At 36.0% G+C, this 14,180-nt stretch overlaps 1 protein-coding gene across 5 annotated transcripts in view; it reads left to right on the top strand.

Annotated features, from left to right (window-relative positions):
- The window catches only part of LOC101891319 (cGMP-dependent protein kinase, isozyme 2 forms cD4/T1/T3A/T3B), a 156,417-nt gene that overhangs the window by 126,549 nt on the left and 15,688 nt on the right, over nucleotides 1–14,180 (top strand). Inside the window, exon 2 of one of the 5 annotated variants that reach the window (XM_059128765.1) lies at nucleotides 12,199–14,092. The exons of the other annotated variants lie outside the window; for them this stretch is intronic. Coding sequence (XP_058984748.1) covers nucleotides 12,703–14,092 — 1,390 coding nt within the window. The 5' untranslated portion in view covers nucleotides 12,199–12,702. The remainder of the gene's footprint in view (nucleotides 1–12,198; nucleotides 14,093–14,180) is intronic. 5 annotated transcript variants of the gene reach the window in all.

Raw genomic sequence — 14,180 nt, 5'->3', positions numbered from 1 at the left:
GACAAAATCATTTCTGAGTAATTCTGGTCTAAACCGAAATCCCCCACGAAAACAGGCCACCACAATTATATTTCTTTTTGTTTTAAGGTTATACGTCAATTGTTTTTAAAATTTAAATATCATCAGTGCTGTTTGGTGTTTTGAACAAAATAATTGAAAGTGAAAACCATTACAATTGTAGACGACGCGATGATGATGGGGCGTACAGTTAACTATAGAAACAGAAGAACAAGAAGAAGTAGAACACCAATAAGTAATTGCCATCATTGTTTTTTTGTTGGAGGCTTCCAAAGCCATAAAAGATTCCATAGCATTTAAAATGTATGAAACAAAAGAATATTAGCGGCGTCGAATTGATTTGGCCCTCAGGTTTCTTAAACGAGGCATTGAAAATAAATTTAATGATATGTGTATGGAGATTGCACAGTGGTTAAAAAATTAAAACTTGGGAAATTTTTGTATACCCTTTAGCATGTAAAAGTTAAAATTATTGTGAAATGGAAATTCCTAAAATTTTGATCTAGCTCAAAGTCAAAACCTCTAAAACACATAATTCGGTGAAGTTGAGGTTACCGCTTTCGGAATATCCATAAGGGGTGTTTGCCGTTTTTAAGTTGGGTTTCGCAAATAGAGATGGAATTTGAAAATTTTTTATTGTGAAAATATTTACTACCCACAAATGCAGGGTGAGAAAAAAAATACTGCAACAAAGTCAAACGCCATAGTTTTTACATTTTTTTCTTTAAATTTTATTGAATGAAGACAAAAAATGTCGGATATATTCTAAAATTTGATTTAGAATAAGTTTAGAATTGGTCACCTTTGGCACGAATTATGGCCTTCAAACGGCTAATGAAACCGTCACACGCTGCCCGAATATTGCTCTGCGGTATTTTGGCCCATTCCCTGCGAAACACTTACTTCAGGTGATCGATACTTTGGTATTTTTAGTGCCAACCTTGCTTTCCAAAATACTCCAGACACAACGGATTGGTATCCGGAGATTTTGGTGGTCATTGTGCGCAGGAAATGAAGTGAGAAACCTTATTTTGTAACCATTCTTTTGTGGCGCGTGCTGGGTGCGATGGTGCTGAGCCCTGTTGGAATGTCCAAAACTGCGGCCAAAATGTTTGCGTGCCCAAGGCTTTGATACACCCTCCAGAATATTTTCGCGATTATATTCGGCATTTATTCTGATGCCACGGTCGATAAATACGAGCGGAGAGCGAGAATCGGCTGTTATGGCTGCCACACCTTCACCATGGCCGCGCTTGAGTTCTGGTGGCCAACCGAAGGTGTTTCAGAAAGTAAACAAGATCATTTTTTTTGTTTACAAATTGCTGGACAACGAATGTTTTCTCATAGGAAAAAAACAAATTCGGCAGTTCACCACTTTCGGCCAAACGAAGCAACTCTTTAGCTCATTTGAGTCTATTTTCTTTTCGTGTCCGAGCTCATTTTTCAATATTTGCCGAATGGAATATTGCGATATGTTCAGCTAACGAGCCATTTTTCGGCCACAGCGACGCGGGTTCGCGGATCAAGTCGCTTCTTAACTTTTCGAACCATTTCTGCTGATGTTACTGTTTTCTTCCGTCCACTTACTTGACGTCGGGCTACGCTACCAGTATTACCAGCGACGGTACGAGACTCAAAAGATTTATTCACATTTAAATACTGGAGTGCTCTAACGATAGCCACTTGTGGTTTTCCAGCCAAATATAATCAATAACTTTTTTTCTGGAAAATTCTCACCAAAATGCTTTTGTAGGCTTGTAAACAATATAATGAGCTGTCACTGGAATAATTTTAACAGCTGTCGAACGAGTGGCTTAGAACTGACAGCAGTCTGAAGTTGTTTGTAGTTTTTTCATCTCACCCTGTATACATACCCTCAAATTCCGATCTCTCAACGAATAGCAACAAATTCGCTTCTATATACCATAAAAAGCTTCATAGAATAAATTTCCTTGCCATTATAATTTTCACTTATGATTTATTTATATTTTATTTCGAATTTGGAAAACGGATTAGAAACACAAAGATAATATCAAAAAACACAAAAATGCATGTCAAGAACAAAAGATTATTAACAAAGCAAAATTCAACTTCGTTCTTTTGAAACAAAAGAAGACGCCCGTCGATCATCGAAAAAAAGTAGGTAGTCGGAATGCCAGCGATGCCAGTGATTAAGAGTGAAATTTCAAACCCCAACCGTAAACTGGATTTTATGGTAATTATATACTTGGGCGATGCGAGAGCCGGAGACAAACAAGCTATTAATTTATGCCATCGTTAAAAAATGCTTTTTATATGAATGAAATAAAATTATTAAACATGCCATCAGCAGCAGTATTTGAAATCATCCAAAACGAGTAGACGAATGGGAAATAGTTGAAATTAAACTTTTTATTTTTCTATGAGGTAAAGTCATATCCGCCTCTAGAGGTAGCATCCAAAAGAATAAAAATTGCTGAACAAATTGACAGGAATTTTTTCAGAGATTAAGTGAATTGGGTCACAAAAACAATATATGAGATGTTGAGGATTTTGAGATCCAAAGCCAATTTTTGTTTTCCACAAATCAGCAAGGGTTTCAAAACAAATTGCATATCATATTCTTTACTGACTGAATGACCCTTTAGAAATAACTTATAAAACTCGAAAAACCATTATGTTCGACTAAGTCTAATGTTGGCACGCTTTGCATCCGTCACTTCAAATTGGCCCATTTCGAACGTGGACCTAAGTTTGACTTTTGGATGTTTGCCTTTATCGATTTGGTCCAATCAACTAAACATCGTTTTCGAAGTTTACTTCTGTTATATTATTATTATTATTATTATTATTTTTTTTTTTTTTTTTTGTATCACCCAAAAAATTGATCAAAAGCCATTTGGACATTTCCATACTAAAAGTCATTTCAGCAAAAGTAAAGTCTCCTACTCTTAACCTTTCATTTAATTGTCTTGTTGGCATTATAATTTGATGAACACCGGCGTTCACTGTTTCCCATTTTGCACTCTACAAATAAATTTATAAAAAAAATCTTACAACTGTTTGAGACAGATGCAAATTGTCAGTAGAAATAACAAATAATGCCAACTGATGGCTTAATAACCAACAATTTATGCTAAAATTGTAATAATTTCTCACAAATCTGCCTCCAACTCCTTATACCGATTTTCACATCGTGTTATGCTCCAATACAGCAAATGGGGTACTAGAAAGAAAAGCCGATAACTTCAGGTAAATATCTGAAACTCAAGAACCGTTAACAGCTGTAACATGTTATTACCATACGTTGGCAACAAAACCAACAACAACAGCAGCAGCAGCAGCTACCAAGACACTAGTGTCCAGAAAGATTACAATTGATATTTTCTTCTTATGTTGTTGTGTTTGTTGTTAGTTGGCATACACCAACGCCATTGGGTGGAGCAGCTTTTTAGCTAGGCACCAGCCAGCCACATCAAGACTCGGCTGTTGTCCACTGGAACAGGTTTTGTTTGCACATTTTCCCTTTAAATGTGAATTAAATTAACCGACCACCTTTCCAAATGCTCGTGGAGAAGAGGCAGAGGGGAGGAGGAGCGGAGGGGCTGAGGGGCTGAGGTATGAATGACTTGTGTTACTTCATGTGTAGGTACTTAACAATCTGTTGCTGTTGCCAGTCGAGCAGAAGTATTGTCTTTGCAAAATTTGTTATATGACATAAAAGAGCAAGGAGTGGGGGAAGGAGGGATAGCGGAGAGGGAGTTGAAGCATTTGCCTGCTGTTATAGTTCGTTTTATTGCTTTGCAAATTTATATTCTCTCTTGCCGTTGAATTGGCTATTCCATATGATTGTTATATGTACCGGTCGACCTTGTCTAGATCTACTCTATTTTGTTCTGTTTGGACTCTTTCTTCCCCCTCTTCAATTCATTGGTTTGAAGTTAGCTACTTCATTTGTGAACTTTGATTTGTATCTCTTTCACAGCTTACAGCAATGAATGACAAGATGTGGAGGGTTATAAAATAGTAATAATATAGCTTTTTATGACTATGGTCACGAAACTAAAAGACCTGACAATTACACATAATTATTTTTTGTAATGAAACCAGTGACAGTTTTCTAAGAAGGGGAATATTCTGGGAACTGGAATTGTGAGGAGAGATAAGTAGAACATTCTGTAGTAAAAATTAGAGAAAAGCTTATAATTTTTGCAAGAAATTCAAAATTTTCCAAAGAAAAAAAGGGAAGCTATCAAAGCAAATTTTTGAAAAAATGTGTGAGGATTAAAAAAAATCTAAATAATTTGACTATAGCCTTTGAAGCCTTCTAAACTTATAACCCATTAGAATTTTCCCTCTACCATATTATGGAGGATATATATAGTTTATTTAAATAATCATTTTAGACCTGGAAATATATATATTTTGGTCAGCCAATCCTAAGTAATTGTACCCTTTTCCGTCCATACATAGTAATTATACTGACATCCAATCGAAATATGAAACTAACTAACTTCGTTAACTTCCGGCAGATCAAGTTTAAAGGTAGACAATATCGGTCCAGGATTGTATTCCCGATCTGAGGTTAATTGGAGCTTTTGGTAAATTTTCCAAACAGATGAGGTTGGTAACCTATATACAAAAAATTAAAAATAACAGTCGGTGATTTTGGGTACAGCTATCATATAATGGTATTTCGGATTTTTAATGAGCATGCCAACTCCATATGAAACAAGTAAAAAATCTATACCCTCCACCATTCGGTAGGAACTTGAAAATTTTCAAAAAAAAAAAAAAAAAAACAGCCGAAAAATACCGCTCAAATGAATGCCTTTATATGCAAGCTATACAAAGACATGGTGCTGCATAAGTAATTTTGTCATAGGCTGTAGTAACGATTCCGAACTTTAAATACGAAATAATACAGATCTGGTGAATAATGTCGCTAGTATAATCAAAATACCGAATATCGGAAGGGGTGCTATAGAAAGACGTGGACCTGCGCACACAATTTTCTGTCTTAGGCTGTAGTATCCAAATTTGAAACAATTCCGGTGAATAATGTCGAAAAAATCATCAAAATACCGAAAATCGGGAGGTGCCGTTATAAGGGGCCTCTACGAAGGCATGGACCTGCAGCGGACAATTTTCTGTCATAGTCATAATGTCATAATATGTAGTATCCATTACGAACTTTAAATACCAAATTTGAAAAAAAAAAAAATACCGAAAATAGGGAGATGCGATTGTATGGGGGCTATACCAAAACGTGGACCTACGTGGCCCACTTCAATACCAAAAGTCCTGCAGACATAATATTTGAGTAAAATTTTACCAACCTACTTCATTTCGTTCCGAAGCTAGAGTGATTTCCACAGACGGACAGACGGACGGATATCGCTAATTCGACATAGAATTTTATGCTGATCAAGAATATATATATTTTGTGGGAATATATACTATGGTGGAGGGTATAAACATATAAATCTGTCCATAGTTCCGTATATTCTCCGATTTAAGGTATTTCGAAGGGTTTGGCTTAATTTTTGTTTATGGGTTCAAATTGAGTACATCAACGATTTTTTTAATATGTGATATTGTTTGAAAAGTTGGAATGGGAGCGGAATTGCCATAATTAGCGAGAATTTTCTCTAAGAGTGTAAATAAGTGAAACAAATGTTTTTGATTTGTGTAGTGCTCGACAAGAGTCGAATCTGCTCGATTGAACGAATTACTCTCCCACCCAAAAATGAGGGAAATATGCTCACTCATATTCGAGCGACATTGAAAAATTGAGTTTGCTCGATTTTTTCTGCTCCGAATCAAGTGAGTTTCACTCTTTGTAACAATTCGAGCGACTTTTTCGGAGGTCAGCTTTTGGTATATAATAGTACTGCCCGATTTTAGGTATTTTTCCGCGGGTATGCTAACACCTTATGAACAAAAAGGAATTCAATGTAATTCTTGATATAGCCCTCAAATCACGTTACCGCGCGTTTACAAGGGTTGGGCTATAATTTGCAATTTGAACAATTTTTCGAACAACATTTCGATAAATTGCCGGTACAGGTCGATTATATGTATTTTTAAGGTCGTAGCCATTTTTTCCGTAGGATTCGACTACATTTAAGTATTTAGTCGTATTGTATCGTCCAACGTAAGGGACTTTGAAAGTTTCAACCGCTTTTACGGTAATACCTCAAACTTGATATTTTTATGTTTAGGAGGATAGATCCTCGCAGAATACTATAAGTGTAGTCCCAATTTTCGTTAGAGCACCTATATAAAGAAACGGCTCGATTTTTGGCTTTAACTCATTCCGAATGAAATATCTCCCACTTAGCATTTTTAGGTAAAATGTTTTCATGGCATTTACGTTCTTAAATTTAACATATTTTCAAATGTTTTCTTTTTGCCTCGCAGTGTAGGGCGTTAACAGTTCGGCATGGCCAACTTATTGTCTGCTTTACTTGTGTTTATTGATTTGGGTTTAGGTTCGATACAAATTCATTATTATTTTTTGACTCCATTTTTTTGGTTTTTCTTATATTTGTTGTGATGAATTATTCAAGCAACGTTGTTAGTCATAATTTACCAAACACAAAATTTACTTTTGCTTTTGTCACTTATTTCTGCTAAAATTGTATTCAAATCAAGTTTTTGTTGCTGAAATTCTATGACAAATCAAATCAGAACAATATTCAGCACCACCACCATGGGCGAAACATTGCTTGAAAATTGTTCTTTTTCAACACCTTACAATGCAACCACTAATTCAAGCAATTACCATTAATTATTTTTTTTAATATCGAAACCTAAGTTAATAATTGAGAAACACGAAATAATAAATGATCAAAGACAACTTAATCTTTGTTCCAAAAAAAGACCGGTCAATCTGGCTATGACTAATTGTCTCTCGGCAATTTTTGCAAAAAATATTTTTTTTTTGGCAAATGCATATAAATATAAACTCGTTTCTTTGATATTAGACAGACAAATCGAATAAAAATCATTTATTTGATTTAGAAAGGTATTAGTTGCTACAACAATAAGACAATTTTAAGAAACAATTTTTTGTTTAGGAGACATTCAAATTTGGCCACATCATTACAAAGCTATTGTTGGCGTTTCTGAGATTATATTTTTAATTTTGAAATATTTATGGAATAAAGTAAAGAAATATAAATTAAATTTGGGAGATAAAATATGATTCCCTGGACTCCACTAAAAATTATAAGAAATGCCACTTATTTAGTTATTAGGTATTTGTTAAGAAATGTTATAATACCAATGGTATTAAAGTATGATACCCTCGAGTTTCTACTTCTGAATATTTTCCCCCTTGATTTTGTTTGCATTGTAAGTTGTGATCTACTGAATTTTTAATTTGACCTTAAACAGTATTACATAATAAATTAAAATATGTTGACCTAATTTTTGGTTAGTTCAGTTTTAAGTTTTTGCTAATAAAATCGAATCATAGTGCGTCATTGCCAAGGGGAGCATATTTGTAGACAACAAGTGGAAGAAAGTTATTTGAGATCTTCTCAAAGACTTTTTAGGGCAAGGTAAAAATCACTCTTAAAATCTCAATTTGAGATGAAATTTTACAGAGAAAGTCTGAAGCGAGGCCTGGGAGGAAAATTTAATTTCTTCAGAAACTCATGTGAAATACAAATCCTAATGATTATCAAAACCGTGATCAAACTCTTAATGTGGGCGGTGCCATTGTAAGGGTAATTTAAAAAAACGTGGAATTATATAAAAAATTTGACCTGTTTTAATATTAATATCTCCAAATTGAAATTTCAGACACTCCGGCTGTAAAATGTGTTTTATATTTAAGTGTGGCCCTATATTGAACATTTTTAGGAAATGTTGCTATCCATCAACTTGAATGGAAACCTTTTCAAAATACCCAAAATCTGATGGTATCAACTGAAATTATCAATTTTCCGCCTATTCCTCTGGAAAATGTGGTAAAGGACTATTAAAAACTCCGAATTAAACATTCTATTAAAATCCAAGTTTCACCTCTATAGAAAATGTTTTTCGAGTACCTTCCGAGAACTCATTATTAGAGGTCCGTTGTGCTCGATTTTACTCCCGAGTACTTTTTAATTGGAGTACACAAGAGCACGAGTTTTAGAGGAAGTTTTCTCTTTTCTATTTTGTTTTATGTGGAAGCGCTCGCGAGTATCACTGTTTGAAAAATAAGAGTAGGAGTGAAAAGTTTCCGAATAGAGTAAGAGTTTACTCTATTATTACTAATTTGTTTTTATACCCTCAGTCATATGGCTGGAGAGGGTATATATCATTTGATACGGCCAAAACGTGCTTCATCGAAATAAAATCCATTTCAGGACATTTGGAGTCGATCTAGCGATGTCCGTCCGTCTGGCTGGTGCGCACGATAACTCTCTAAGGGAGTATGTCTAAGGGAGTATTGTCAAACTTAGATCGAGTTCAGATTAAAGGGCTGCAAATGTGACACTTTTCTCTATTTATGTCATGGAGAAAAAATGCTCGTCATGTTGTGCCCTGTTTGATCAAACGCATAACAGTACGTGACATCCAACTAAATGCTCGATGTCTCGTCATGTCGGTCACACTCAAACCCATCGTCATAACATGTAATGACCAATAAAAGGGAATGTTGAATAGTGTGTCATACAGAAATGTTCTATCAAAAAAACAACAACAATTATGAAACAATTGCCAACGAAAAAGACACACACACATAATGAAGGCAAAGCGGAATCGCTACCTGCTTTTCCGATATGTGAAAAAATACATTTTTTGTAATAAAGAATTTCTTGGCGATTACTAAAATATTAAAGGTACTTCTAATTGGTCCACACAGAATGTTCACATTTCGTGGTTATTGACGAAACAATCTAAAATGTTAATCCTTATTAAAAAACAATAATCCCCTGAAAAATTTTCTCATTTTGATTATAATTTCATAAATGTTTGCCTCCGGTATTGATATGTAAATGAGAATGAGTGCTACTGTAATTCACATAACAACACTATATACTACCATTGTTCAATTCTGTGTATATTCTGTTATTGAATGAGAGTCAAATCTCTGTCCACAAACTTTAATTTTAAAAGAACAATATATGTAGATTGAAAATATGCAAACAATATTTACCTCTTTTTTATGACCAACATTTTATGATAATCACCAATAAATTGGGATTATTAAGCATATATTTCATTTTTTCTATTCATTTGTTGTTGCCCATGTACATTTTGTTATTGAACTCAATTTTATATTTACGCGGTGTTTGTTACTTCAAAATTACAGCACACACAAAACACACCATCGTCGTCGAAAGTAACACACACACACACTCTCAATTTAAGCACACGTACACAAATGACACACAATTTGACGATGACACGGTTCGATGTCATCGTTGACACCCTGCATTTTTCGAGAACACCATGCAAATATTCGAGTCAGCCATGCCACGATCGAACCTTAGACAATGGCACACATGAATCAAAATGGGGGATGTTGTTGGTTGTCATTGCTTTTCAAATACATAGCGCATGATTGAGTAGACAAAGTCAGTGTGTCGAAAAAAGCATAATTCATACAATTCGTCTTGTGCAGGCCTTTAGTTCAGATATGGGCAATATCGATCCACTTCTTCTGGTACCTCCCCCATAAAAGGTTGAAATTCTCCAAATACAAAATATTTTACTGCACAGAAAGATAAAGGATAATCCGATTTTTCTTCAACTTGCAACAACTAGTTCAGGTGAGAAAATTAACAATATCGGCTACTCCATTAAGTACCCACAAAGGTCAACATTTTCAATAATTATAACTCTTATAAAATGTGATGTAAGTGTCTGATTGTCTTCCAATTGTACACATCAAAATTTTAATAATTGGGTTAATAACCTAAGTCCAGTGTGAAGATGGGATATATCGGTCGTCTCCTTCTGAGAGTCAAAGTTTTGAATAACCAAAACTGTTATAAAAGCCAAAATAGGCATCCGGTTCTCTTCATATTTCCCACATCCCATTATTTCTACTAACAAAATATCTGCAGTAAACTTGAGCAATATCGGTCCACTCCTTCTGGTACCCACTTAGGGTCAAAATTTTGAATATCCGTGAAGTTCATAAAGAGGGAAATTAACATCCGATTCCATGCAGACTTGGCACAAATCATTTTTTCTATCAGCACAAGATCTGTTATAAAGAAGGTTGAGATCGGACCATTTCTGAAAAACAAAACACTATTTTGCCAATACCAATATTTTTATTTGCATTAGATGAAATGTGACAGTGGAATACTTCGGTCGATATATCTGGTACATCACGCATATTTCAACATTTTCCAAAAAATGTCACATATCTCATATAAAGTAAAGGAAGTAGTCGATGTAGTCCAACCCTGGCACATCGTAACATTTATATCATATTTATTTAGGACCCATACGAAATGGACAATATTGGCCCATTCCTTCGGAACCTACTCCATAGAGGGTCAACAATTTGAATAATCATAACAGAAGTCAAAATATATTTAAATAATGGAACATTGGCTGAGGGTATACATGCAAAACCGACTGATATTTTCTAACTTATTGTATTGCTGATTGATTTTATACAGATTGTTCTCAATGCTCGTCAATGAATTTGCCTTCGTTTGCAGCTGCAGGTTTAGAAAACACTCATCCTTGGAAATAATACAACGATATAACAAAAAATAAGTATCATCTGCTAAATTCCGAGCGTATTTTACTATCACACGATAACTAGCAAATCATTATCGCTCTTACTCGAGTGACATTGAGTATGCTTCATTTCATCTTCTACTCACATGAGAACCCCCCGCTCGAATTTGAGCAAGTTTCTTTCTCTACTCAAGTTTGAGCAAGCATTTCGTTGGAGTCTTCAAGATATGGATAATTAGGCGGTACGATTATATGGGAAGTTATATCTAAACCTATGCCGTTTGCACACAAACAGATATCTTTAATTCGTCTCTGAAGAATATTTTGTAGAGACAGATAAAAATAAGAAAAAATCAATTTTTTTTCTCTACGATTCAAATAATTTAATTTATATGAAATGGCTTTTCGTGTATAAATTGGTTTTGTTTTATATTGTGTATGTTCCATTTTAAGAATCTCGATGTTTCATGTCAAAATTTTAATTATCCCCAGAATTGTTGTTCACTTCTTACACTTCACAGTAAATCCAGTCATTGCCTCTGTTCTGTTGATTTTTATTCGCAACCTTTCTATATAGTGACATTTTATCTACTTAAATTCAACTTGAACTTGGTCTATGAAAATATTCTTATAAATAACCAAATTCTTCACATGTCTGCTATTTTTACCCCCTCAAACATCTCTTATAGTTTCACTGCCATCAAAACAACCACTGTTTAATTACAAGTAAAACACTGAGATTTTTCAAACATGTCAAGTATTTTTTTTTCTTCACTCAAAGATTTGATTTCATATCACAGGTTGCCATTTCTTATCAAACCATTTTTTTCACGAACAAGCACGCCACCGCGATAACGTAACAGATAAAAAAGTAACAGCGTACGCGTTAATACTCTATAAATATAAACGTCTCAAAGTGATTTATTTGGCCGCCACTATATTGGGTGAATTTAAATTTTCCGTTAATGGTAACTACCACCCGCTACCCTCACCTCTTTCCTCCCTCCATACGAACCATTGTCTAATGCAAAAAAGCGAAAACTTTCCCACCGCCGCCACCGCACACAAATCAAACGTCACAACTGGCAGCAGTATGTCATCACTTTCGCGCACAAAGTCATTGAGAATTTCTTCAGGCAATGCAAAATCAAAAATGGCAGCGCCACTACGCCGCTGCACACCCAACTTGAATGTGTTTTATTAGGCCATTGTTGCTGTTGTTGCGTTCGGGTTTTAATTGTATTCCAAATTGATGATGCGTTGTATTCGCCATTAAATGTTGTAATAATAATTGCTACAAAACAGCCAACAACAACAACCACAACTATTAACAACAACAACACAAGCAGCGGCATCGTTTGGAGAATAACAAAAAATAATCAGTATTTTGGTATGCAATGTACGAATTGTTTTCTTCTCGTCGATTACGCAAACATCGTCGAAACGACGAACGAACGAACCATCCAACCAACCAACAAAACACAATTTTTGTTTTTTAAGGTTTTCGCCGCAATTTTTCAAATCAAATGGAATTGAATTGAATTGTTTAGCAGTCGCTCTTTAGAAGAAGCAGAAGTGGCGAATGAATAAGTGAATAATTACTACTTGGAATCCGTCCATCCGTCTGCCGACAACAACAATAACAACAAAACAAACCCATTTTAGGCAGCTGAAAACAAAACTTCCAAATGTGTCTTCTGTTTTGTGAAATGAAGAAATCCCAGCCATTGATGTGGGGGCCAACACCGGCACCATCCGCTGCCGTTTAGTACTTAACCCGGCCAACAATGAAATCGTAAACAAAACTGTTTCAAAATTAATAACAAAACGTGCTAATGATGAATAAAAAGTGTTTCGCAAACGATCGGTTTTAATGCTCCTGCCATTATTTTTAGTCCGATGGTGATGACGATGATGATCACAAAGACTTGAATGTGGTGTGTGAATGAAAAAAAAAAACAACAACAAAAATAAAAAAAAAACATACCGAACAGCTAACAGAAAATGAAAATCGAACGCTATCCGGGTAAGGCAGTCGATGCCAGTCTATCACTGGATCGCAGTAATGCCATGGTGGAGCTGTACGAGGCCAATTGGTATCAGGCCCAACAGAGTTTTAACCAGCATCGAGGCAGCACCAGATCCGTGCCCACAACGAAGTCAGTTAACACCCCATCCACTCCGTCCAACTCAACTCCAAAGGCCGCCACTTTGGCGCTGCGCAACAATGGCGTTAGTGGGGGTGGTAGTTTCCTTAAGGAGGGTGTCTCCAGTCTCAACAAATATCAAATGACCTTGGATCAAATACGCAGCCTCGAACGGGAAACTGCCGACAAAAATATTGTCAAAACAATCAAGAATTTAAATGCCTACAAAACGGTGGCCCTCAGACCCAAACCAAGTAAGTTAAGCTCCACCTGGGATGACTGGATAGATCCCGATGAAGACGACGAAGACGGAGGGGAATCCAATTCCAATACAAATGCCTCAAATGCAGGCACAATGAAACGGCCGGCCAGGCCACGCCAACAGATATCAGTTAAACCTCCCTCCCTAAAGAGATCTCAAACTATGGTCTACAATTCGCGACCAACAAAAATGGACTCGAATAATTCATGGTTCAGAGAAACAACACCCAACAACCCTGCCCCCACGACAAGTGAAGGTCAAACAACTGAAGACATTCCAACTGTGATATCCAAACAGCCACAGCCCCTAAGGGAAAAGCTATTATCCTCTCTAGACCTGAATGCTGCCAATGAGAATTTGACCAATGGTAGCAGCAATAACTGTGATAATAACTTTAAGCCATTTGCTGCCATTCGGCATTCCTCAGCTGCACCATCACCGTCCATACCATTGACCAAGTCCCGATCCATGGCCGCTGTAAATCGTTCAAAATCGGTACGATTTCCCCCCAACTCCTCCAGCTCTTCATCACTGCTTGGACGAGAACTTCACAATCAATATCATCACACATCGTCAAGTCCCACGGCCGTCAATGGTTTTGCGAAACCCACACCACCGCCCAAACCGGCACCCAGAAGTCGCAAAGTATCATTGGATATTAAAGCTGATCTAACCAACTATAATACTCCCGAATTAATGTCACAACAATTTGAAGATTTGAATTTGGAGGCAAAACATCCACATCATCACACACGACAGGCCAGTGACTCGTCCACATCGTCGGGTCACTCCTCGAACATGAGTACCAACTCAAATTCAAGTCGCAACTCCCAGAGAGCGGCCAACAATGATTTTGCCATACCCAGGCCCCGTCTAATTGTGCCCATACACACGTATGCCCGAAAGAGGCGTACGGGTAATTTGCAGGATCAAGATATTGAAACAATAGATACGACCAAAGATAATGACGAAAATGAAGATGAGGGTAAGGTCTTGGTTTTCTTTTTTTTGCAATTGAATGTGAATAGTGCTTAAATGGAAGTGAAAATATTATTGATTTATATTAATTATGT

Source organism: Musca domestica, unplaced genomic scaffold, assembly GCF_030504385.1.
Source record: "Musca domestica strain aabys unplaced genomic scaffold, Musca_domestica.polishedcontigs.V.1.1 57, whole genome shotgun sequence".
In the NCBI taxonomy this organism is placed as follows: domain Eukaryota; kingdom Metazoa; phylum Arthropoda; class Insecta; order Diptera; family Muscidae; genus Musca; species Musca domestica.
This window is presented reverse-complemented; position numbering and strand designations above follow the sequence as displayed.